At 33.1% G+C, this 26,791-nt stretch overlaps 2 protein-coding genes across 3 annotated transcripts; both read left to right on the top strand.

The window, feature by feature from the left end:
- Nucleotides 1-326: 326 nt before the first annotated feature.
- LOC114329081 (transcriptional repressor CTCFL-like) lies at nucleotides 327-19,620 on the top strand. Its single transcript, XM_028278093.2, has 3 exons — nucleotides 327-1,077; nucleotides 12,603-12,724; nucleotides 17,592-19,620. Exons 1-3 carry the CDS (start codon nucleotides 634-636, stop codon nucleotides 19,360-19,362), a joined length of 2,337 nt encoding a protein of 778 aa, XP_028133894.2. The 5' UTR covers nucleotides 327-633; the 3' UTR covers nucleotides 19,363-19,620.
- A 306-nt stretch (nucleotides 19,621-19,926) lies between these two features.
- LOC114329082 (zinc finger protein 528-like) lies at nucleotides 19,927-24,395 on the top strand. Of its 2 annotated transcripts, XR_007697582.1 has the most exons (3): nucleotides 21,477-22,172; nucleotides 22,231-22,425; nucleotides 24,212-24,395. XR_007697582.1 is itself a non-coding variant. In XM_050648518.1 (2 exons), exon 1 carries the CDS (start codon nucleotides 20,502-20,504, stop codon nucleotides 21,399-21,401), a length of 900 nt encoding a protein of 299 aa, XP_050504475.1. In that variant the 5' UTR covers nucleotides 19,927-20,501; the 3' UTR covers nucleotides 21,402-22,425; nucleotides 24,212-24,395. The 2 variants fall into 2 exon arrangements, 1 of the variants encoding a protein (XP_050504475.1); XM_050648518.1 differs by having other exon boundaries at nucleotides 19,927-22,425.
- Nucleotides 24,396-26,791: the final 2,396 nt, after the last annotated feature.

The raw sequence follows: 26,791 nt of genomic DNA, 5'->3' as shown, positions 1-26,791 counted from the left end.
TACTGTATTTTTTATTTAAGTATAATACAAAATATTATTATTCATTTTCTACTTAAGTACAGCAAAAAAACTTTGAAAATAAAACAAGAGTTTAAATTATAAACACAAAACCGTTGAATGAAGAATTAGGGGCCACCCTCAATCAACGACAAAACTATTAATAAATAATTTCCCACAGCGGACAGATTTGCCACACAGAATCAACAACCAAACACTGACGCAGTCGCAAGTACGATTGCGCAAAGCCGTGGAGTTTATAGCACTAGCTCGGTCTGTAGATACAAGTTGACCACAAATAGCTTGTGCTGCCCCCTAGTAAGTATAAAAATTACTTTGATTTTGATTTGAGCTGAGCACAGCACATTGAGGTTATACTCTGAGTGAGTAATGTAACATTACAAATACAAAAGTTTATTGTTTATTGAGTGTCTAAAAAAAGTGTGCCTTCTTATGTTGTGTTTATTACGGTTTATGATTTAAACATACCATTCTGGTCAAAGTAGTTTTCATTAGTAAATGCTACTTTGTTAGTATCAAAGTTCTGTTTGTTCTTTGTTCATAAGGGACATAATAAACAAAATGGTCCAAGAATATTAGTTTTAAAAGTTACCACTGACTTTTAATTTATGCAACATGACCCTTACTTTCTGTTGTGTTCCTACCTGTTCAAATATAGTAAGTGACCATTCTAGACTAAATTTCCACTATTTACCAACTCCAGGTGGTAAAAGCATTGTTACCTATAATAAGGATGGCCACAAGATATACCGTGATAAGAGGGAATTATGGCTAGAAAGAATAAAAGTACCAGACACAGGTTGTCTTAATTCTCGAATAATCTGTTCTGAACATTTTACTGATAATGACTACTTTAAGAGAAGCGCCCCTGCCTATTCAAAATCATACACACAAGTTCTTCTTAAACCAAATGCTGTACCTTCAGTCAGTCTACCACCAGATGATTATGATCATTCTAGCAAGAAGTTGATAGCAACAAAGGAGAAAGACTGGGAAAAAGAGTTTGACAATTTGATGCATTCTGCTGGAGCAGAAACATTAAAGAATTTAGTGAACAAGGTAATCACTGTTTATTTCTATTTTTTTTATCATTATGTTAGTTTACAAATCGTCAAAATCATATATCTTTTCAGGAGTCTACATGTGATGTAAAAATATTTATTGCCTGTATTGCCATAAATATGGACTTATATTAGATATACTTAATATATGGACTTATATTAGATATACTTAACCCTTTCAGCTCCGCTATAATATTTCCAACCTCAGCTCCTATGCCGGTAGAAATAATTTCACTTAAATACTTATGTGCTATGAACACGCTTATGAGTCCACAGACTACTCTATAGTCATATTTGGTCGCACATACACATCACTTGCGTATGTGCTGAGAGGATTATCATCACCAGCTGAAAGCATTATAAGTTCTTGTTGGGTGCAGAGAGTAAATAGCCTAAATGTTCTTAGTACAATATACAGTGATAAGCGTGCTAATAACAGGAAAAATAATGCAAAAGATGAAAAACGTAATATTAAATTGTGAGATAAAAAAGACGAAACTAGTAGAGGTGGGATATTTAGCGATAAAAACTTATAAATTTACATTGTATTGATTGTTTCCCACCTTTAGACATATCAGAGGAGTATGTCAACTAAAACTGTCACTGTCGCAGTGTTAGTTGCCAAACTCATCTGATACGTCTAAAGGTGGGAAACAATTAATATAACAAAATTGATATATTTCTATTGCTAAATTTCCCACCTCTACAGTTTCATTCCTTTTTATCTCACAACTTAATATGGTTTCTGTCTTTTACGTTATTTTGCCGGTTATTAGCGCACTCATCACTATATTATGATCTAATCGTTCTTATCATCTGATTATTGCAATTGTTTGATTTTAGAGCTGTTGTATTTATTTCATCTAGCTATTGACCAAAGTTGTTTCTAGTTCCCTTAAGGAGGATCTCCTGCTTTTGATTTCTAAGAACATCTAATGACAATTTCTAAGAACATCTTATAAGGGAGAATCCACGAACATTATTTACTATCACACGGACATCTTCTCTCGAAATACTCAATAATTTAAATTCGTTTTAATTATGATCAATTGATTTAAATATTGTAACTGCCTTAGCATGTTTAATTTCAATTAAAATGTTTGTATTCTAATATTCAATTTCTTTATTTTTTGCATTTTTGAGTTCGTCTCAAATAGAAGTATTGGAAACATATTTATATAAATTGAACCAAAACGAATTTAAAAACCTACTTTTTAAAGGTAATGCAAAAATCAAGCAGATTATTATTAGAATTCCTCTATCCCAGGCCCTTTTCGAAATATCATGTGTTTTTGAAAAGTCATGTGATCTCAAAAATACAGTGGAACCTCGATAACTCGGATTAATCAGGACCGCGGCTGATCCGGGTTATCGAAAATCCAGGTTAGCCGGAGAATATGGTAAAAATTAATAAAATACGTTATACTTACAGATAACCTCCATTATAGTTTATAGTTTAAAAACATGAAACACATATGCACAGTACACATCTAAATTATGGGCCATTCCACGAACATACGCCTGTTTTGGATTACTTCGACAACGAATATTTTACTATCCAACATAAGAAGTACGAAAGTAAATGGCGCTAATAATTATTCCAATAAACAACAATGTAATTTGCAATTTACTTTCGTTCTTCTTATTTTGCACAGTAAAATATTCGTTGTCGAAGTAATCCAAAACAGGCGTATGTTCTTGGCATAGGGTATACGTATAGTTGTATAGAGTGTAGAGTATTGTTCATTTCTTGGTAAAAAAACTCAGTCATACTTAACTGTAGATGTACGGACACCATATGATGCTGCAATAAATTGATTTTAAAGATTAGCCTTTATCAATCCTACCTAATGCTTCTAGTTTCTTTTCCATTGTCACTACAACATTTTTACGTTTTGTTGCCATTACGTAGACAAGAACACGCAAACACAATCTGAAGCATGATTACAGAACGGAAGTGAACAATACAACTGTACTACACACAATACGGTCACAAGGAACAATGTTTATTTATTTATTTTATTTTATTTATTTTATTTACGGGATTACCCCCATTACAACACATACAGTATAAAATCCTCTGTAATATCTACTAAACTAGAGTAAAAATCTTAATTACATACTTATTAAACAAAAACGAAATATTAATAGTTATCCATCACACATATTACATCTATTACACAAATCAGTTCAAATAAACAAAAAGTACCTGTCAAGCTCTTTTAATCCGATTCTTAAAACCAGCCAAGGAGACACCAAACATTTCCAAGTTATTCTCGTTTATAATTTTTAGTGTTCGCTCAATGGGCGAATGCATACCATAGTTTGTCCGATGAAAAGGTATATAAAACAAATCAACATGTCTGAGACTTCTGGAGGGAACATATAAATTAATAGATTGGAGAAGTTCAGAACAACAAATTAAACCATTTATTAATTTAAACACAAATACCAAATCAGAGTTATCTCGTCGAGTTTTTAATAAATTCATGTTGAGTGTTTTTAAAATATAGGTATAATCATGATTAGTAATGCGTATGTTTAATTTGTATGCACAATATCTCAAAAATTTATTCTGCAATCTCTCCAACGTAGTAGAATGAGCTTGGTATTGTGGAGACCATACAATAGATGCATATTCCACTTTAGATACAACCAAAGCATAATATACCGTTCTTAAAGCCCCTACAGATAGTCTCAGACAGTTGCGAATGATAAAGCCCAAAGATTTTGATGCATTTACTGTTACACTATTTATATGTTGCACAAAACGCAACTGCTCATCAAATGTGACTCCTAAGTCTTTTATTGTTTTAACATAAGACAATTCATTTTCATTAATTGTGTAAGAAGTATCATATTTTTTATTACCTCTATAAAAGCTTATATAACAGCATTTAGCAACATTTAAATGCAAAATATTATTCTCACACCAAATACTCAACCGGTCTAAATCTTCTTGAATTAATGTTACATCAACATTTGAATCTACGGATTTAAATAATTTCAAATCATCTGCAAACATCAGGAAATCGCAATTTCTAAAACATTCTGATATATCGTTCACAAATATATTAAATAACAAAGGTGAACAGTGAGCTCCTTGGGGTACTCCTGATGTCACATGAATTATATTTGAATTAAAACAACCTACTCTCACCTGCTGTGTGCGATCTCTTAAAAAGTTATTGAACCATTGTAAGGATTGATGACTGAAGCCAAAAGCATTTAATTTTCCCAATAACATGTTATGATCTACTCTGTCAAATGCCTTGGAGAAGTCAGTATAAATAGTATCCATCTGACTTTTATTCTCCAACGCGTTTAATATTTGTTGTTATTTAAGAACAGACTAAGACCATTGTTTTAAAAAAGAATTTTTTAAATAAATACATTGACATAAAGAAAGGAAAAGGAATACAGACAGGTGCCTGTTCTTTCCGATAAGCCGAGACGGTCGCTCTGCCGCCGTGTGCCATGAATCATTTTTACTATCGTATAGTTCAAATTACACAAATACACATTATCTCTCAAATATTATTTTGCCTACATACATTTTTATTTGATAAAATTGTTAAATTGTTTATTTGTTAAAATGGTTGACTGATGAAAATCGGTCCGGGTTAGCCGGACTTCCGGGTTATCGGGGGCCGACTTATCGGGGTTCCACTGTAGCTACAAAACCTGTTTAGGGAGTCTCAAAACCACCACATACAGTGCATATGCTTGGAAATTGTCAGAAATCAAAAATAGGTGACTCTCCTAAAGGGAACCAGAACCTAAAAGGCGATTAAATACAAGAGAATACTGATATGAAGCAGGTTTGATTTGAGTGTATTCTTTGAAAATTTGATGTAATGTACTGTTTTTGAATAATTTGATCCTATAGTTTGCTCATTTTAGTTGAAATTCTTAATAATTTACAATTTACAAGTATTATACTGAGCATATCGATAGAGTTTTTGTTGAATCGAATATGATATTGTTACTGGCATTATGCTGTCACATTGACATAATCTTCCAAAGTATTGATCAAATTGTCTTTGAATAGAATAGACAATAGAGTGATCATCAAATTATGGAACAATATTTTTAGTTTATTCTAAAAATTCTACTACAAAAAGTATAGCTTCTATTGCCATAATAATTTTGTTTACTGTATCATTACTTTTAAGATTCTCGACACCTCACGGTAGAAGAGAACCAGATTATATATATAATACTTTTAAGATTTTCTGTGTAACCATAATCTCAGTTTAGTTGTTTTATTCCTATCATTGTATGTTGCTTCTTCAGGAGTAACGAAAGTCTGTTAAGGTATCTTGAGTACTCAACATTCCTAAAGACATAACCAATTACAGGCTACCCAAATCCACTTTCATTTGTATGATCTTGATATGCACAGTGGTTTTTGATGGGCTAGCATAGAGATACACTCTTTTTTCTCTGCAGAGACACAATTTTTCTGTAATTGTTGCCCTGCTCTCTCTTGATTTTGTTATACAGGTCATCAAAAAGAAAAAAAAAAAGAAGTGGTTAAACATGGAATATGAAATCTTACTATAGCAGTTGTATGACAATTTTCACATATATCCACAATTTAGGTAGGTACAGAAAACTAATTTTTGAAAACAGAGAAGTTTAATGATAATACATAAAACAAGTGAGCTAATAAAAATTTATTCACTAGTGTTATAATTTTTACATTTTTTACATTATTGCTTTTCATAACTAGTTTTTCAAAATTTGTATCAGATAGTGCATTTTTCCTGATAGCTTTCATAATAGGGCTTTTCATCGATTGTCATTTGTTTCGAGCATCTGTCGTGTGTCGTCTAATATTAATATATCTACGTCATATGTTATTGGTACATATTGTTATGATCTGCTTTCTATTACTTTTATATTAATTATTATTTACTTGATCAATCATTTAATTAACGCAAATCATACATAAAAATTAAGAAAGAATCTCAGGGTTCCTTTTATAATATAAAAAAAATGTCTAAATTATCTTATGTTATACTTATCTTCTCTCGTGGTTTCAGTATCTCTTAGTTGATCCTTATCGGGATAAAATAGGAAAAGGAAATAAATAGAAAAATCATAAATAAAAACATACAATTACCTTTATTATCAAAAGCAATGTTCTGTAAATTTATCAATTAAATTCTGTGGGCATAACTGTCCAAAAGAAACGTTTACCATATAAATTAATCTAATTCAAATAAATATTTATCGCTTTGTTCTTGATACCATTAATAAAACAAGCTAAACAAACAAATTTGGTATTCGCAAATTATTTATACTTCCTATTAAATTTTTGAAATGTTGGAATCTTAAATGCATATGCTTTTACGTAAAAAAAATTAACTTCTGATTATAAAGAAAATCTATCACAGGTTATTGACTGACTTTTTTGATTCACACACAATGATGTCTCCTCTTGACCCAAACAGCTCCTCCTTGTTGATTATGTTAGGCTCCCAATCAAAGCCCTCTCCGTTCTCAGCAAACAATCCAGCAGGATACCAAAACACAAGCCAGGCCTCTTTTTGCCAGTACTCGTTCAATAAACTCCAAAACTCTCTCCTCTCTTTCTCTCAACAATAATCTCCTGAGACCCAAGTATCTTTTTTACTTGGTGTCACAAATAATTTTAATAACGATAATTCTTGTAACTTACTCTCTTGGACTTTACACAATCAAAGAGGTAGTTCTTCTCGATTTGATTTGTCTCTCGTTCCACTTTCAGCTACTCTCACTATCAAAAACAACCACTAGTACTTGCTTCTGAACTACTCACGAAAACTTTTGACTGCTCTTCTCGAATGCCCGTAACACTATAATCCCTCTTTCCAAAACTATCTGAAAATTCAAACTTCTCTCCTTCCCATTCCAAATTGCCTAAACCAATCAGAGACATTTCTTCTTCCCCATTCTTTTTTCATTCGAAACACCCACTCATACTTTCAAAAATATTTCTACCATCATACTAATTACTTTCGGGAAATTCTACAAAATTTACTCAGGGGGTTAAACAAAAAGATTAAAAATCCAAACGTTCTTTACCTTAATTTTCTAAGAACTAATTACCTATGGCCTCTATATTTCCCGTAATAAACAATCGGTTTAAAATACTAATCCTAAATAACTTTAACTTCACTTTTATTTACAAAAATGTTTTTAATATTCTTCATGGAAAAATTCATTAAGGAGAAACCACTTTGCGTTGAAAGCTAACTTCTAATAAATATTTACAAATCAATATACAGGGTGTATCAAATTTATGTGCCCGCGTTATATTAAAAAAATTAAAATTTTTATTCTATCTTTGATTGATAAATTGAAACACAATAATATATACCAATGAGACAAACTAAAGACGTATGATGTAGATATCTTAATATTATACGACACATGACAGAAACTCGAAATAAATTACTGTGAATGAAAAGCCCCATTGTGACAACATAGAATAATCACTCGTGATCCAGAAGAGGAAAGTGTAATAATATTTTTTCATAAGTTATCTAAGTATTTTAACGTATGTCCCTAAAGTTTTCGGAAAATTTCAGATTTAAAAGTATTATTAGTAGGAAGCATTGGATCAAGTTGCCATTGGAAACCAAAATTAATAAACAACTTAAACGATATAAACAATGTCAGTTTTGACAAATACGGTTCGTTAAGATGTCGTATAAACTTAATATTCGTCAAAAGTACTTATCGTTTAGTTGGACATGTACCAAAATTCGATATTGTAAAATAAGTATTGTAAAATAAGTATTGATAAGTGCTCAAAATATTTTGTGTAAAAAGAGATATTGTTAGAAAATGGTATACCATGCCTTAATTTGCCCAAAAGTGGAAGACCAAGAGTTTTAACTCCTGCTCGGGAACAGAGATTAATTCAGAGTATGGAGAACCAATTAGGAAAGTCTTTGCGACATGTTGGCCGAAGATATAATGTTTCACGAATTACTGTAAATAAAACAATTTCTAGTTATAATTTAAAACGATATAAAACAAAAAAAGCTCCTAAGTACACACCGGCCCAGTTAAAAAAAATTCCTAGATGTTGCCGTGCATTGAGACGTAGGGGAAAGGGGGGAATGGGAGCCACCTAAGAAAATATTTTTATTTAAACCATACTATTAGCCTTTAAACAAATTTAAAAATTTATATAGGAACCTTTACATGTATAGTTTTGTTATATGTGACATTTTTTTAAAAAAGCTAATTATAATAAAATTTATTTTAAAAAATTTAAAAAACAGGATGTGGCCCCCATTACCCCATCATGTGGGTAATGGGAGCCATCAGTTATTTTAATAGTAAAAGTAAAGATAATTTCCAACAAAGGCCATATAATAACCTAAATCTAAGAAAAATGATAAAAACAAGAACAAAAATGATAAAAAACTCTAATTTTGCTTGTTCAAACAAAAGTTACAAATTATCCTTTAGGGCTCTCTGCATGGTTTTTCTTTATGGCTTTTATCTTTTTTTGTTTGCTCTTTTTATTAATTGTTTCGTATTACCACATTGTAGGTACTACCACCATAATATTATACCACTTTACACTTAACATTATTACTACCACCTTGGTAAAACCATTGTATTTACCACATTGGGGTAATGGAGGCCACAGTGGCTCTAATTACCCCAAGGTGCATTTTTTCTTTAAATGTTTAAAATAAAAAGCAACATAATTTAACAGAAAATCAGATCTGATGCAGTGAAACTACATACCCTTACGAATCTACAGTGATAAAATAATTTGGATCTGAGAAAAACCAGTAGTACTAGCAGTGCCAATAGTTACCACGTATCGCTAGAACAATATTGCGCAATTTCACTCACCTCCGGTGAACAGTTTAATACGAACTGATTTAAATAATTGCAGTACCTATGAGCCATCACAGCTCAAGATCAACCGTAGAGTGCGTTCAGCAATTATATTAAGGCATTCCAATCCGTAATAATAAGGTGGCTCCCATTACCCCCATCTCCCCTATTCATTTTCCTGGTAAAATTCTCATTATGGACGATGAAAAGCATTTTACTTTATCCAATTCCGAAATGAAGGGCAACGACGGATTTTATACACGCAATGTACAAGATGCATCGGACGAAGTTAGGTCTAAGGAAAAGGTGAAATTTGCCGATAAAATTTTGGTATGGTGTGCCATCTCAGAAGCTGGTGTTTCACAGCCGTTTGTTGGGCGTGTTCGCGGTGAAGCTCTCAATGCTGACATTTACGTTGATAAGTGTCTTACAAAGCTTGTTCAATTTATAAATACTCATTACTCGAACGATGAAATCATATTTTGGCCCAACCTAGCGTCATGCCATTGCGCCAGGAAAACGACAGATTAATTAACTGCTCAAAATATAAATTTTGTTCCCAAATGCGACAACCCTCCTAATGTGCCTCAGGCGAGGCCTATAGAAGAGTTTTGGGCTGTTTTGAGTCGAATGGTGTATAATAAGGGCTCGGAAGCCCAAAATGAATATCAGCTAAAGCGAAGAATTTTGCAAAAATATCGTGAGGTCTATTTAGAAATAGTCCAAAGGCTTATTGCACATGCAAGACCAAATTTACCTGCCATCGAAAATCACGGACCTCTTTCTGTTTTATTAAAATACATTATAAACCTTAAATATGTAGACTTAATTTCCTGTATTTAGTAAATGACAAAAAATTATAGGGAAAACCAAAAACTCTTCTACGGCGCATTAAAACAACTCAGACAAAAGAAAGAGCACACGATGCCGAATATAAAAGACAAGAATGGAAACGTACTAACAGAAGAAAAACAAATAATGGAAAGATGGAGAGAACATTTCAAAGAGCTAACTCATGCAGACACGGACAACATAGGGGAGATACAAGAAAGGAATGAAGAACAACAAGTGGAATCCATAACAAGAGAGGAATTAGAGAAAGCAATAGAAAGAGTAAAATTGGGCAAAGCACCAGGCAAGGATCATATTACCCGGAAATAATAAAATTCATGGGGACAGAGGGAATGGATAGCATGAAAGAACTAATGAATGATATCATAAATAGAGCAGAATTACCAAAGGACTGGAAGAAAGACATTATACTACCAATACACAAAAAAGGAGACAAGAGAAATTGTAATAATTACCGAGGTATCACCATATCAAGTATCCCTGGGAAGGTATTCGCAAGAATACCTTCATGTATGTCTGTAGTTAGGTACTATTAAGTTGTATACTTGCACAATGTTTATGTTGTGGCAATATTATATCATAATTTTTGTCACATATGTTATTTTCCCATTTTTCCATTGTTCAATATAAAGTTTTCTTTTAAGTATATGCCAGGAATTTCAATGAAATCTATATCCTGCTCCTGCTCAAAATTCAATACATCCTGAATTTCATTATGCAAAACACCTGAAAAGCTTTTAGTAGTGTGATGCTTCTTACAGTCTTTTCTAATTTATTAATGAATTGCAAAACTTAGTTTATTTAGTTTTTATTTTAATTTATTTACATTTATTTTTTTTTAATATTTACACTTAAAACATAATTTATGCAATACAAAGTTTCCCGACAATATAATACGGATTTAAGCGCGCACTGAATAGCATTTTGTAATGTTCTCTTTGAATGCAAAAGATCCGTGTGTCTCAAAAGGCGATGGAGCGTGCCATGTTGGGGGTTTCACTACGAGACAAGATCCCAAACCCTACGACAAAGAACAGGAGTGGCTGATGCATCAGAGAGAGTAGCAACTGTTTGTTTATAGCAGGTATTGAACGAAACAAGTAATAATGTAATAACAGCCAATTTAATATGGTGAGAAAGTGGAATTTCTCCATAAGTGCAATACAATAATACACAAATTTAAATTGGTTTGTTGCTAAATAATTCAAAAACGAAACAATGGAAATAAAGGATAAATAATATAGGTAATTCAAACCACTTACCGATAACTTGTTGAATTCGAAACATTAGGGAACGAACTGAGCGATGTCGATGTGTGCACACAATTTTCTGGTCTCGATGCATCTCATTCCTTATCGCAGGGGAAAGAATTTCTGGTTTCAAGTGGTAATACTCCGAACCCCGAACGTCGCCACTGCGATATGTGGTGTTTTCGATACGGTCATAGAAAGGAACACGGGTGTCGACATGGGTAAAATGATTTCGAACTATTCAAACCAAATTAATTTATGGAATTTCAAACAGCAACACTGAAATGGAACTGGGCAGGTCACGAGGCTCTGTTTACCATCTGTTTACATACGTTTCATCCTCTTGGATTCTTCAGAACAGCTCGTGGTATGCTCTGAAACGAAACTAACCGAAAACCATCTAACTGTCATGTAAGCAAATTAATAAGAAATAATTTGCAAAAGGAGGCAATAGCGACATCTATTAAAAACAACGAGACATCTGAAGAACTGGAGAATGAAAATATTTCTTGCGCTGCAAACAAAAATTTATCTAGGTAAAGGTCAAATGAATTTTGATTCCTAGTATGTATTGAATTTGTGAGTAAAACGAAGCTAAATGAAAGACGATTTAAAAATTAATTTCGTTTCAGGGACCACCACCATCCATTTATGTACGTTTTCCGTCGACCATCCATTTAAGATCAATTTTAACACCCTCAAAATCATTGATTAATGACCCCCTATTAATGAATGATTTTCTATTTATGAACGATTTCATTATAGGCAACACAACATACCTTGCTTGCATAAATTAATTAAACGCTCTGTGATTGGCAGTGACCTGTGGTGTAGGCAACCAAACATATACCTATTTATATTCCCACTAAAAAATTTAAAATCGAGTAGCCGCTGTTAGTACTATCTGTCATTGTATGTCATTATTTACTTTATTGTTTAAAATTCTGTGTATTTGAAAAATCAAAAGATGGATATATCTTTATATCTGAAAAGTACGGTCGACGGAAAAGTTTTGTAACGAACTCGTGAATTAAAATGGCGATTAACAATCTCGAACATTAACGCGCTCGTGCCGCTCACGCATTAAAATATATCAATTGTTAATCGCCCTTATTAATACACTTGTTGGTTAAATAACTAATATTTTATAGAGACTTTATTTTCAATAATCAAAATATGACTAATAGTATTTATGGTAAAGTGTAAGACTGCTATCAAACTCTTATTTACTGATAAATATTGGTCATCTTGAATATCTGCCTCATTATATGAATTTTTGCCATTTGGTGCTGTTAATAACTTTCTTGTTTTTTTTTCAGGAAGTTTTAATTTATCTTTTCTTATGATAGGTTTCATATGTGAACATATGAAACATTGAGACATTTTTTTAAAATTCGTCGTTATGATTTTGAAACTTTTTATCAATTTATACGTCGGCGAACAAAGGCACTGAACTTCAATAATATTTTGATTATTTGTCCCTGAAATTTGGCAAACACGGTTGCAATGAATATTTTGCCTTCTGAGTTTTTTTAGTTTTCCTACATTAATATGTATTTTTTATTTGTAGATGCGTAACTATCATTTGGAAAGAATGTATGATATGTTGTTTGGAGAAATGAAAGAGGAATGGATTAGAGCTAAGCCAACTCTAGGTGGTTATGTTTACACATGTTATGCATGCCGTCATTTGTAAGTATATGTTATCATAGTACGATACCAAATAAATTTTTTGCATGTATGAGTTATATCTACAGTGTGATAAACTATTGTGACCAAGGTACTTCTAAGTTTCACATTTTAAAATTAGTTATAAGAATACACAGCCTTCCTAAGACTGTTCCGCATCAAAGATTTTTTAATGAAATGCTGTGTACCTTATGCTGATTAATCGTTTGGAGTGGTATCTTAGGTAATTCTGTAATTGACCCTTTCTTCTTTTAGAAAACAGTAAAATGAGAGGTTTGTTTAGACTTTTTTGTAAATCATTTGTCTATTTTACTTAAAAACGTGCCACTCAACATCTGTCAACAATTATGGTATTTACAGGACAGAGTTCCTAGTCAACATAAAATACTTTACAAAGGTGAATTGAATGAACAATTTCCTAATAAAAGATAGATAGGAAGAGAAGGATCAATTTATTGGCGAGTAGATAACCAGATTTAAGTAAAGTCGACTTCTTGAAAATTTATTTTAGTGTGTCGTAAACAACGAACAATCGCTGGTAAGACTCTATGGGGCAGAGCTAGAAGTACAGATATACGACGGAGATGCAAGGTGTATAACATTTATAACTGGATAAGAAACAGGAGAATAGAATGGAATGACCACATAAGCCGAATGATAACAAATAGGGTAGTCACGACAGCGAGAGACCGTTCCCCAATAGGAAGACGATCAGTGGGAAGCCCACGAAAACGATAGAACGACAACTTACTAGAGGCACATTGAAAAAACAGACAGAGTCATGTCTATACAAAAAGAAGAAGAAGAAGTAAACAACGAACTGGCGTTACTGATGGAATTGCCCCGTCCCATTCAACCAGTGAAGCGAGATTGCGGCCAACATAAGAGAGAGGTCCTAGAGAGACAGAATTTGTCAGGGGAAATTTGCTATAACTACCACCTACCACTATCAATTTTTTTGTGTACGAAAGATGGTGATTATCTTCCATCCTTCCCTGACTACGCTCTCTCATCCTGGCCGCATTAAATTTGCTTCATGCCCATTCCATCAGTATTGACAGTTCATTGGCCGTAAATCTCTCAACGACAATTATTGATGATATGACATAATTAGAAACGCATTTCAACGGATTTTTTGTGACATTCGTGATAGAGATTGTGAACCAAAATTTGGGAGAAAGTAGGTCATGACGTAACCAAGCAAAATCTCCAGGGGCGGAAACCAGAGTGGGGAACGAGGGTAGTTATAAGGGGTCAAATTCGCGGTTTTTATTATTTTTTTTTGTGACGCTGATGATTGAGAAAGTGCACCAAAATTTGGTAATAAGTAGGTCATGACGCAACTAAGTAAAATCTCCAGGGGCGGAACGCTGCGTGGCCGAAAAAGGGGTGGGGGTAGGGGTGAATATAAAAATTATAAGGGGTTTTTTGTGACGTTCGTGATTGAGATAGTGCACCAAAATTTGGGAATAAGTAGACCATGACATAACTAAGTAAAATCTTCAGAGGCGGAAATCAGAGTGGGGGACGAGGGTAGTTATAAGGGGTCAAAGTCGCGGTTTTTATTATTTTTTTGTGACGCTCATGATCGAGATAGTGCACCAAAATTTGGGAATAAGTAGGTCATGACGTAACTAAGTAAAATCTCCAGGGTCGGAATGCTGCGTGGCCGACAAAGGGGTGGAGGCAGGGGTGAATGTAAAAATTATAAGGGATTTTTTGTGACGTTCGTGATCGAGATAGTGAACCAAAATTTGGGAGTAAGTAGATCATGACGTAACTAATTAAAATCTCCAGGGACGGAAACCAGAGTTGGGAATGAGGGTAGTTTTAAGGGGTCAAAGTCGCAGTTTGTATTATTTTTTTTGTGACGCATCACAACATTTGTCCCCCACGCAGCGTTCCGCCACTAGAGATTTTACTTAGTTATGTCATGGTCTACTTATTTTGCCTTATTTTGCCAATACAACTAAAATAAAAATGTGCTGTGCTAGAAAGTAGATAACTCTTTAATAAGTAATTAAAATATAACTAATGTCAATATTATTATTTATGAGTAGCCTAAACTTTTATTTTTCGGTGTACTGTATACCCAACATTTTTATAAAAACATTTACCTATTGATCAAACAATCGAAAATAAATTAAGATCAGCAAGGCTTATGTCAAGACATATGCCTTCTAGATCATAGCAGTTATTCTCCAATATATGGTACAAGAGACGTAAATTGACTTAAGTCTTATTACCATACCATATTGAACAATCATGTTTGTGACCTTCATATCATCGTGAATAACTTTGAATTATAATGTGGTAGACTTAACCGTTTGCACCATAAAAAAATAAATACAAAAATTTTTTTTGCGAAATTCTGACTTAAGCCCTTTTTCCCAAACATCAGAGAATTTGAATTTATATTCATTTTTAAAACATACATGATGTTTGGTAAATGGACCATATCCTAACCTTAGATTCCTGAGGTTAAAATAGGTGGATTGAAGCTAACTTACTTTAGTACCAAAGTTGATAATAACCGAAATACAGAGTGTCAAAGTAAAACTTTTATTTTACGTATTCTTGAATATTTTCTGACAGGCATGGGATAATAACACGAAGAAATTTGGTAAGCCGGGTTTTTTTGGAACGAGAAAATATCTAAATTCGCCACCAAAGAATATGTATTACCCAGAGGGCCCCACATAAGTCTTTCACGCTCTCATTTAATACGTTCAATTTTTTTTATTACCCACTGTACATAGTTTTTGAATCAAAACTTTTATTCCCCTATTATTTTTACTTAAAAAAGGTATACTACATTCATCTCGCTAAACTCAACCGTTTTCGAGATAAACGCATTTTAAATCAGCGATGAAATAGTATATTAAGTATGGAGAACGGTAAGGGTTTTATACCGATCGAAGACAATTGTTTGGAGGAGGAGCGGAGCGACGACTCCAATTATTGTCTGAGATCGGTTACCCTTAACGTTCGACATGCTTATAACGTTTTTTGCACGATTGATACCATTATAAATTATAAAATTAAACATTTTCGTCATATTGACTAGTTTCATTCATTTTATCAAGATAGATACTTAGGTTGTTAGGTAGTAACTAGGGTGCATAACAACAATGGAGAATTGAGTTTTTATTTAGTTGTCAATAATTTTAAGTACAATTTTGATTATTATAAATTAAAATATGAGCGAAAGTGAATTTGAAGAAATTGAACGGGCTTGGGAAGAAGGGTGTTCCGCAATTATTCCCGAAAAATCCAAAATCCGTTATCAAAATACCTACCAAAGTTTTAAAAAATGGTGCGAAGGCAAGAATTTAAGAATCGAAGAAAAGACTCTATTGGCATATTTCGTTCAAAGACATATGCAGTTGAAAGCTCCTGGAAGCCTCTGGGCAGAATATTCAATGATTAAATCCACCGTTTTTCTTTATGATGGCATTGATATTTCCAAGTTTTCAAGTTTGATCGCGTATTTGAAGAGAAAAAATGTTGGCTATAGACCTAAGAAAGCGAGCATTTTTACACGGGAGCAATTTGAAAAATTTGTGATGGAAGCACCGGATGAAGAATTTCTAGTTCACAAGGTAATATAAGCTAGTTCAGGTAAAAGAAATACTCTAATGAAGATTTTTTCATAATTTGTAGGTCGCAATAATATTGGGAATATCTGGTGCCTGCAGAAGAGACGAATTATATAATATTACTATGAATGACATCCAACAAACCGATGGTTTAATGATTGTAAAAGTACCCAATACAAAAACGAACATCCAGCGTACTTTTACAGTCGTTAATAAACCAGTCGATAAAAAATTTAACAAATTGTACCATAAGTTTCAATATTAATAAATAATTCGTTAGTTTTCTTTATTCTTTCAAAAAATAAATTAAAATTAAGAGATTTTTTAACTCGACGGTAAGTGTTATTATTTTATTTTTTTTATTTTATTTATTTATTTTATTTTATTACTTACCGTCGAGTTGGAGTACTTACCGTCGAGTTGGATTACTTACCGTCGAGTTGCTAGTAAATGTCACCTACTGACGTAAAATCTGTCACGGTAAACAGTCAAAAATGATCAATCGTGCAAAAAATAATTTTTTGCATAATATCATTGTAGTTACACCTGAAAAATAAACTTAAAACCATAATAATTTCCAAAAATATATCGCAAATTCCTTCAAATGAAATTTGCGATGCAATATGCAATGACATAAATATGAGAACTTCCACAATTATTATGATTTCAAGTTTATTTTTTGGATGTAACTACATCTGGATTTACATCGCAGATTTGAAATGCGTTTATTTCGAAAACGGTTGAGCTTGGCGAGATGAATGTAGTATATTATCTTTTTTAAGTAAAAATATTAAGAGAATAAAAGTTTTGATTCAAAAAGTATGTAAAGTGGGGGATAAAAAAAATGAACGTATTGAATGAGTGTTAAAACACGTATGTGGCGCCTTCTGGGCAATACATCATTTGTGGTGGCAAATTTATATTTCTCGTCCCAAAAAACCTTCGCTTACCAACTTTCGTTTTGTTATCCGATGCCTGTCAGGAAATATTCAAGAATAAATAAAATAAAAGTTTAACTTTGACACCCTGTATTTCGGTTTTATCGACTTTCGCACTAAAGTAAGTTAGTTTAAATTGACCTATTTTCAGCTCAGGAATCTAAGGGCTATGATGGCTCATTCATTACCAAACATGTATATTTGACGCAGTAAAGGGTTATGCAAGACCCTGAAGCTAATTTTAAAATGTGAAGCTTACAGCTACCGTATTTTATTAGCATTCGTGTTGTTAGCAAATAATATATTTTCACATATTTTATTTTTTTTTTTTAGATTTTCGTCGTTTAATATTCTTCAAGATCACCTTAATGTTAGAATACTAGTGCTAAAGTTTAAATGTTCCGGTTGTGAGAACAGATGTTATAAATTCTACAATCCGTGTGTCCTTTTATTACACATGCGCAGCCACTTCACATCCGATAGCAATCCAATAAATCTTAATGACATACAAACGGATATTCTGCCTGTAGAACTAGCTGGCTTTTTCCCAATTCCCGAAGTACCTGTACTTTACGAAAAAGAGGAAGAAATGTTAACGGACAATACTTACATTGATGTTCAATTCTACAGCCCGAAGAGGGACCAAAGAGGACAAAACATAGTAGAACTCGAAGGTGATACCATCGTATTTGTTGAAAATAATGAATTTTTAGCATTGAAACAAGTTTGTAAGAATGTACCAAAGTGCCAGTTCATAACTATAGAAGAGCACAACCAACTAAAAGAAAGCTACGAAGCTACCATAAAAGAAGAAATTTCGGATTATGTTGAACAATTTACCCTACCCGTCATATCAAAAGTAGAAACTGTACAAGAACAACCAGTTACCCTTATGCCAACTCAGTGCATAGATTGTAAAAAATCTCATTATGAAGACTCGACTGCCATGCACTACCAAGGATCGCAAAAACCTACAGATCTTAGCCTGACATGTGACGTATGTAACTTTATAGCTCCTACTAACTGTGCCTTCTTAGCGCACTGTAGAATACATACGAATACACCACCGCATGTCTGTCCTGAGTGTGGGATCGTTTTTGATAATTTTGAGGATCTTCTTAAGCACCTCAACAATGTTTGCTTTCATCTTGCTAAGCAAGTCAAGATGAGTTGTCCAGCCTTTAAATGTAGGAAGCTATTTTCTATGCGCAAAAATTTTATTCTCCATTTTAAGAACACCCACTTTAACGCTGGACTGACTTGTGTCGACTGTCGCTATGTTACATATTCTGCCGAAGAAGGCGCTAAACACCATAACTTGAATAATGGAAACTGCAATATAACGAATATTTACACTTGCGAGGTCTGTAAAATCTTTTCGGCTTCGAACGAGTCTGAGATGCATACACACGCAAAATTTCACCATTCGCAAACGGACTGTAATGTATATGTGTTTGCCTGTACATACTGTCGGAAGATTTTTAGATCTGATTTTACTTATTCGGCCCACCTGTTGAGATGTCCTTCGAGGATATCAGTTAGTTCTGAGGCCAAGCCCCGTCTGGTTAAAACCTTGTCTTGTGTCTTATGTAAAGAGAAGTTATCAACCGAGGAACAAGTGCGTCATAAAAGCTCGTGCAAATACGCTAATCCAGTAGTTATAGCATACAATTTGAGCGAGTCCTATATAAACGCCATAATCGATGGGAGTAATCATTTTATCAAATCACCCAAGTCAAACGACTGCTTGGAATTCACTAAAAAGAGAAGAAAAAGGTATCTTACTGACATTAGTAAACGAAGGAGACCGGAAAGTCACCCAGATTTAATAGCTGAAAAACCCATGACATTTGATGGTACGTACCATTGTCAGCTGTGTGATTATAGTAATGACGACCGGAGTGATTTCCACGTTCACATTCGGACTCATAGGGAGATATCCTCACCTTACCAATGTATGGAATGTGGTGAGTGTTTTGTCGTTAAGCCTACGCTTTTCAAACATTTGCGTCATTACCACAATATTAGCGATCATGATTATTATCTGAAATGCAACGACTGCTTTGATACAGCTACGGTAAATATGATGGAAACATCTGCTTAACTAGTTCATTGGAAAACATAACGTAGACATGCGATTGACATTTTTAAACGTTCTTTTCCGTTGATTTTGCACGTTAAAAACATATCAGTTTCTTATGTTCATATCCATTACGCATTTACATATGTTGGACACTACTGATTGCTGCTCTAAATATTTCAGCGGTGTATGATAAGACATACCTGATGTATGATTGTAAATCTTTTTATATTTGAAGATACTATGTCTCTGTATTTTAAATTATATATCCAATCTTTATCATCGCAGTGTTATCACATTTGGGAAAGTTCAACAAGCGAGACCTGGCATATCAATTGCGCATGGGTAGAAAAGAGACTAAATGAAACAATATTAATGTATTATAAATTCAGTCATAAACATGCAAATATGGAAAACATTTATTTGTTTTTCATCTTTTTATTTTTTGCACTGTCTTCAAACATCTTCACTTCTTTCCCGATCGTATAAAGTTTTGCCGATTATTATTTTACCGAGTATTTTCATCTCTGTTGTTTCTATTATTCGTTTTGATTTACTATTTTTATTTATTTACTATTTAAATGCAACAATAAAGTTAACGTTATTGGTTTTGTTCTACTTGTGTCAGGCCTTGTTTCTGCATTGTACCTCATAATAGGAAGTACCGTTGTCTTATACACCCTAGTTCTCATATCTATATCGAGATGTTTATTTTCTTCATGTAATGTCATCTAGATAGCTGCTGCGTTGTTAATTTTTTCAACTTGGAGTCTTACTTCATTTTTTGTGTTGCTGGAGCTTGGTATCTCTAACCCTGGATTAAAACTCATTCATTGTTCTATTACTTTCCTTTTACCTTTCAATGTATGTTCATCGTATCGGTTTTTTATAGGTGGTCATACATATTGTTTTTTAGTTGCTCTTGTCATGTTCAGACTTTTCTCTTCAGCTTTTTCAGATATTTTTTTGTGTTAAAAGGATGCAAGTGCCTCTGAATATCGTTTTCATTTATCCTTTCGCTTTGTGCACCTTCATTATTTCCTCATCCATCTTCTTCTTCATGTGTCTTGTCCGTTCCGAACGTTGGCGATTAATATGGCTAGCCTTCAGCCTGGCCTAGCCTTCAGCCTGGCTTAGCCTTCAAATGCAGAAAGCTATTTTCTATGCGCAAAAATTTTATTCTCCATTTTAAGAACACCCACTTTAACGCTGGACTGACTTGTGTCGACTGTCGCTATGTTACATATTCTGCCGAAGAAGGCGCTAAACACCATAAATTGAATAATGGAAACTGCAATATAACGAATATTTACACTTGCGAGGTCTGTAAAGTCTTTTCGGCTTCGAACGAGTCTGAGATACATACACACGCAAAATTTCACCATTCGCAAACGCACTGTAATGTATATGTGTTTGCCTGTACATACTGTCGTAAGATTTTTAGATCTTATTTTACTTATTCGGCCCACCTGTTGAGATGTCCTTCGAGGAACTCAGTTAGTTCTGAGGCCAAGCCCCGTCTGGTTAAAACTTTGTCTTGTGTCTTATGTAGAGAGAAGTTATCAACCGATGAACAAGTGCGTCATAAAACTTCGTGCAAATACGCTAATCCAGTAGTTATAGCATACAATTTGAGCGAGTCCTATATAAACGCCATAATCGATGGGACTAATCATTTTATCAAATCACCCAAGTCAAACGACTGCTTGGAATTCACTAAAAAGAGAAGAAAACGGTATCTTACTGATATTAGCAAACGCAGGAGACCGGAAAGTCACCCAGATTTAATAGCTGAAAAACCCATGACATTTGATGGCACGTACCATTGTCAGCTGTGTGATTATAGTAATGACGACCGGAGTGATTTCCACGCTCACATTCGGACTCATAGGGAGATCTCCTCACCTTACCAATGTATGGAATGTGGTGAGTGTTTTGTCGTTAAGCCTACGCTTTTCAAACATTTGCGTCATTCCCACAATATTAGCGATCATGATTATTATCTGAAATGCAACGACTGCTTTGATACAGCTACGGTAAATATGATGGAAACATCTACTTAACTAGTTCATTGGAAAACATAATGTAGACATACGATAGACATTTTTAAACGTTCTTTTCCGTTTATTTTGCACGTTAAAAACATATCAGTTTCTTATGTTCCTATCCATTACGCATTTACACATGTTGGACACTACTTTGTTTTTTATTGATTGCTGCTCTAAACATTTCAGCGGTGTATGATAAGACATACCTGATGTATGATTGTCAATCTTTTTATATTTGAAGATACTAATATGTCTCACAAGAATCTACCGGTCGAGCAAGTCTCGTAAATTTCACGATTGCGAGCCACGCTTCACGCAACCGTGTTTGCGTACTTGTGTTTCGAGTTGCGTGGTCGTGCGGGGTTACAAATTTAAATCCGTTCCAACATGCTGTCAAAATTAAATCAATATGTCAATATGGCTTGATATCATAGAAGAGTGGGCTTGATATGGCTACTGGGTGTAAAAGATAAATCTTATTCTATCTGTTCTTAATGAGTTTTAGATAATTTTAGTTGTATTTCTTTGTAATTTTGTGTTGTACAAAGATTAATTTAACATTTTCTCTGGAAGTATTAATTTAGAAAGATAATATGCTTCATTGGTGTTGTGTTTTGAAGTGTGAAATGGAAAGTAATTGTGATAAAGTCAAGATAAAGTTCACTTTTAAACTGAACTAAATAAGGTATCTGAGAGACAACAATGGTTAAATGCAATACAATGTACAGGTTTTAATAGCGAAATGAAAATTTTACTGTCCTGTCTGCTGTAATCATTTTATATCTGGTAAGTTACAATTACAACAGTAACGATTTTTGAAGATGTTAACATTTTAATCTTATAGGAAAACCAGCCGACTTAATCGATAATAACAATCTCCAGATTGGGTTCCTTCAATAAATATGGGCTATTAACACAATGAAATAAGTTCCAGAAAATCTAAAATGGAGTGGTATCAAAGGAGAATTAAAGAAAAACATATTCATATTGAAATTATTTATAAGGCACTGGACTGTCTTAAATTCTACAATAATACAAGGTGGGTAAATGATTTTAGACATTTTTCATTAAGAGTAGATTAAGATTAAGTAGATTTTCATTCAGTAGATTTAAGACTTAATTACACAGGTAGAGTAATGATGCAAGTACTTTATAGAGTAGAGTAACTCTACCTGTAAAAATGCTCAGCACAGTAGAATAGCTGGTAGAGTGTATAGTTGGAGTTAAAGTAGAGTGACTAGCAACCTATGGCAAAGTAACTACTCTATGACCACCACTACTGCCAAAATGTCTACTCGGCTGCACACTCTACCCATGGAACACGCTCAATTATGGCAGAATAGAGTAGGTAGGAGAGTACATGGGGGCGCTGTCATTCTGGCTGGAATTGTGTTTTGTGTAAATAGTGAAAATGAAGTTCACCGAAGATGAAACTTTAAAACTTGTAGAGCTATAATACGGCGAATACCAGTGTTTATGGAATTTAGGTAGTGTATACTACAGAAATAAAAGTTTGCAGCAAGCTGCGGAGGATGAAATCGTCGAAAGAATGGCAAAGGGGGCTTTGGAGTAAACGAGCTTAAGCAAAAAATTAAGAATTTAAGGTGCACTTATAATCAAGAGTGTTTAAAAATATAAAAATCGGTTTCACTATACTAGCATCAGTACTATACTTGTACTCTCCTCATGTGAATGGTATCAAGCCATTTTTGGTAGAGTACTACCGCTACTCTACTCTCCTCAAAACTCTACCCATGTAAACAAGTCTTTAGAAACAGTGGAAAATGAGGTAGCTAGTAGAGTAGTAGTAGAGTAAAATATACTGGTTTAGCAAATTACAATGTTTTAAGGTAATACAGTAGCGATAAACAGGTAGCCAAAACGTGTTCCAAGATTGTCACTGTAATTTTGAATATTTTTTCGAGGCATTTGGCACACGTATTCGTAAAATAATAAAGAATGGCGGTACAGAGCCCAATTTGAAAAATATATTAATATGTGGAAATTACTCTGTAATTATACAATATTTAAAAAACGAGCCTGTACCGCCATTAAGAAGAACAAAAAAATACACTTTCTTCAAATAAACTTTTTTATCCGATGCCTAGATTTTGTGTAATTTTGGAACTACTAATGAAATAAAAAATTTTAGTAGTTCCAAAATAACACAAAATCGGATAAAAAAGTTGTATTTGAAGAAAGTGTATTTTTTTGTTCTTCTTAATGGCGGTACAAGCTCGTTTTTTTTATATTGTATTTAATTACAGAGTAATTTCCACATAATAATATATTTTTCAAATTGGGCTCTGTACCGCCATTCTTTATTATATTACGAATATGTGTGCCAAATATCTTGAAAAATATTCAAAATTACAGCCGCAATCTTGGAACACATTTTCGCTACCTGTTGATCGATACTGTTTCCTCTTAAGATAGTTTTAATAGTTATTTATGATATAAGTATTAAAAGTACAATTTTAAGACGCGCATGTGAAAGTTAACTTGAAAAAATAATTTTATTAATGTTTTGACTTCCACATCAGATGTCATTGTCAAAATACAAAATATTTATTATTATTAGGTTTGTTCTAGCAAACAGTCAAACTAGTCAAAAACCATCAGCAAACAGTTGGTCAGTAAAAGAACATAATACAGTCACCAGTGCGATCCCCTCTACTCGCGCTGGTCCACTATTCGCTGATGGTTTCAAACTGATGCTAGAACAAACCTATTATTATTATGCATATCATTATCTGTAAATAATATTTCTTCTGATTGTTAATTGTAAAGGATAGAAAAATTACCATTTATTTCATTTTTTTTAGAATCAGCTAAGAGAAGTGGTCTACAAAAAACCAGGAAGGAAACGGAATATGTGGCTACGAAAGGCAAAAGAAAGGTTTACAAAGCAAATGTGACACATTTTTTTGAAATATTTAGGAATATCAGTAAATTGCATTAAAAAAATGTATGAAAAGATTTTGTTCAAAATAAAAATGTTTATATTTATCAAGGATGTATTATTTGGTATGGCCACATATCCTCAGTGATGTAATAATACATCCTATCTGTTTTTTCATGAGTTTTGTAAGAGAGACTAACAACTTGTCTTAGGGTCACCTCCTGTTTTCATATGATATTTTTTGACTTGTTTTGTAGTAAATTAAACTATCTATGAACTACAAAACAAGTCAAAACTTACATATGAACACAGGAGGTGACCTTAAAACATGTTTTTCCATCTCTCATACAAAACTCATGAAAAAACAGATAGGAGGTATTGTCACATCAGCAAGGATGTACAGTGATAAGTGCCCTAATAACCGGCAAAATATGGGCAACATATTTAGTTGTGAGATAAAAAGAAATGAAACTAGTCGAGCTGGGAAATTTAGCGAAATTAACCTTTAAATTTACGTTATATTGATCCCACCTTTACACATATCGGAGGAGTATGTCAACTAAAACTGTCACTGTGACAGTGGTAGTTTCCAAACTCGTCTGATACGTCTGAAGGTGGTACACAATCAATACAATCTAAATGTATAAGTTAATATCGCTAAATTTCCCAGCTCGACTAGTTTCATGTCTTTTTATCTCACTACTTAATACATCTTTTGTGCTATTTTGCCGGTTATTAGAGCGCTCATCACTGTATTTCTGGTATATCCAGGGAATGTCTACAAAATATATTTTGAATGTCCAGAGAACATTTGTGGACATTCATGGAATGTTCCAATAAGACATTCAGGTAATGTTTAAAATGCTGACACAGGATTTTCCTGGGATGTTCAGGGAACATGTTTTCGGGGATATTCCAGGAATTTTTCAATGTCTGTGTACCTTCTATGGACCTATATGGAATATTTTGGTGTTATTACCGCCGCACTCCACTTGCGATTTGTAATCAGGAAGATTGAACACATTGTTTCAAATACAAGTCAATCCATTTGTGACTAAATAATCATGGATTGACTTCTATTTGAAAGAATGTGTTCAATCTTCACAACTACAAATCGCAAGTGGAGTCCGGCGCTTAGGGCTACTTCCTCTTCGGTATTACGTATTATACTACAGAAATCAGGAACTTTGCTTCTAAATATATGTATGCATCTTGGCCATCAAACATATTCTTCCAAACATTTTTTAAGGGGTTACATAGGTCTTGTGGGTAAAAAAAGTGACTTTTTAAAAAAATTATATCTCGAAAACTAAAATTTATTTTTATTTATAATTGGAACATGTAAAAGTATAGTACTTAAGGTAGTCTCAAAAAAAGTTTCAGCCAAAAATATTCATTTTTGTAGAGTTTAAGTTTTTTTGCGTTGGCAGCATAACTAAGTCCAGTCTCATCTGAAATCAAAAAGTTTCTTAAGAAGTTTCTTAAAAGTTTCTTTTAAAAAAATTATATCTTGGAAACTAAAAATTATTTTTATTTATAATTGAAACATGTAAAAGTATAGTACTCTCAAAAAAATTTCAGCCAAAAATATTCATTTTTGTAGAGTTGACTGCAATTTTTCGACAACAGCCCTTTTTTGCAGTGAGCAGCATAACAAGTCCAGTCTCATCTGAAATCAAAGTTTCTTGTAGTTTATCCCTCTGGCTAGTGAATGAACAAAGGATTTTTTATTAGATGAGGTCATTTTTGTTTTATAAAAAAAACTACTTTAAAAATGAAAAAAATTGGGGTCAAAAATGTGTTTAAACTTATGTAAAATCTTCAAATTTCATTTTTTTTTTTAATTCCTTCGTTCATATTCTAGCCAGAGGTATAAACTACAATTGTAGTTTATACCTCTGGCTAGAATATGAACGAAGGAATTAAAAAAAAATGAAATTTGAAGATTTTACATAAGTTTAAACACATTTTTGACCCCAATTTTTTTCATTTTTAAAGTAGTTTTTTTTATAAAACAAAAATGACCTCATCTAATAAAAAATCCTTTGTTCATTCACTAGCCAGAGGGATAAACTACAAGAAACTTTGATTTCAGATGAGACTGGACTTGTTATGCTGCTCACTGCAAAAAAGGGCTGTTGTCGAAAAATTGCAGTCAACTCTACAAAAATGAATATTTTTGGCTGAAATTTTTTTGAGAGTACTATACTTTTACATGTTTCAATTATAAATAAAAATAATTTTTAGTTTCCAAGATATAATTTTTTTAAAAAGTCACTTTTTTACCTTCAAGACAACAACTTAACAAAATGCTGATTTCAAATTGTAACAGTTGTTTTGCAAAGTATGCTGCCCTCTTGTATTTTCTGTGTTATCTTCATCATAAAATTACTTCATCTAAAAACTTTCTGCGATATATTCGCAACAACAAAAACAAACAAAAGAAAAAGAAAATAAAACAAAAGTTTAACCACCTTCACACCACGGAATCAAGCAATCAAGT

The sequence above is a fragment of the Diabrotica virgifera genome, chromosome 1 (genome assembly GCF_917563875.1).
Source record: "Diabrotica virgifera virgifera chromosome 1, PGI_DIABVI_V3a".
NCBI lineage: Eukaryota > Metazoa > Arthropoda > Insecta > Coleoptera > Chrysomelidae > Diabrotica > Diabrotica virgifera.
This window is presented reverse-complemented; position numbering and strand designations above follow the sequence as displayed.

Excerpts from the sequence above, each read along its gene's own strand:
- LOC114329082 (XM_050648518.1), top strand. The coding sequence starts at position 20,502 with ATGCGCAAAAATTTTATTCTCCATTTTAAGAACACCCACTTTAACGCT.
- LOC114329081 (XM_028278093.2), top strand. The coding sequence starts at position 634 with ATGACCCTTACTTTCTGTTGTGTTCCTACCTGTTCAAATATAGTAAGT. Across the intron at positions 1,078-12,602 it reads TAAAGAATTTAGTGAACAAG|ATGCGTAACTATCATTTGGA; the intron begins GTAATCACTGTT and ends TTTTATTTGTAG. Across the intron at positions 12,725-17,591 it reads TGTTATGCATGCCGTCATTT|ATTTTCGTCGTTTAATATTC; the intron begins GTAAGTATATGT and ends TTTTTTTTTTAG.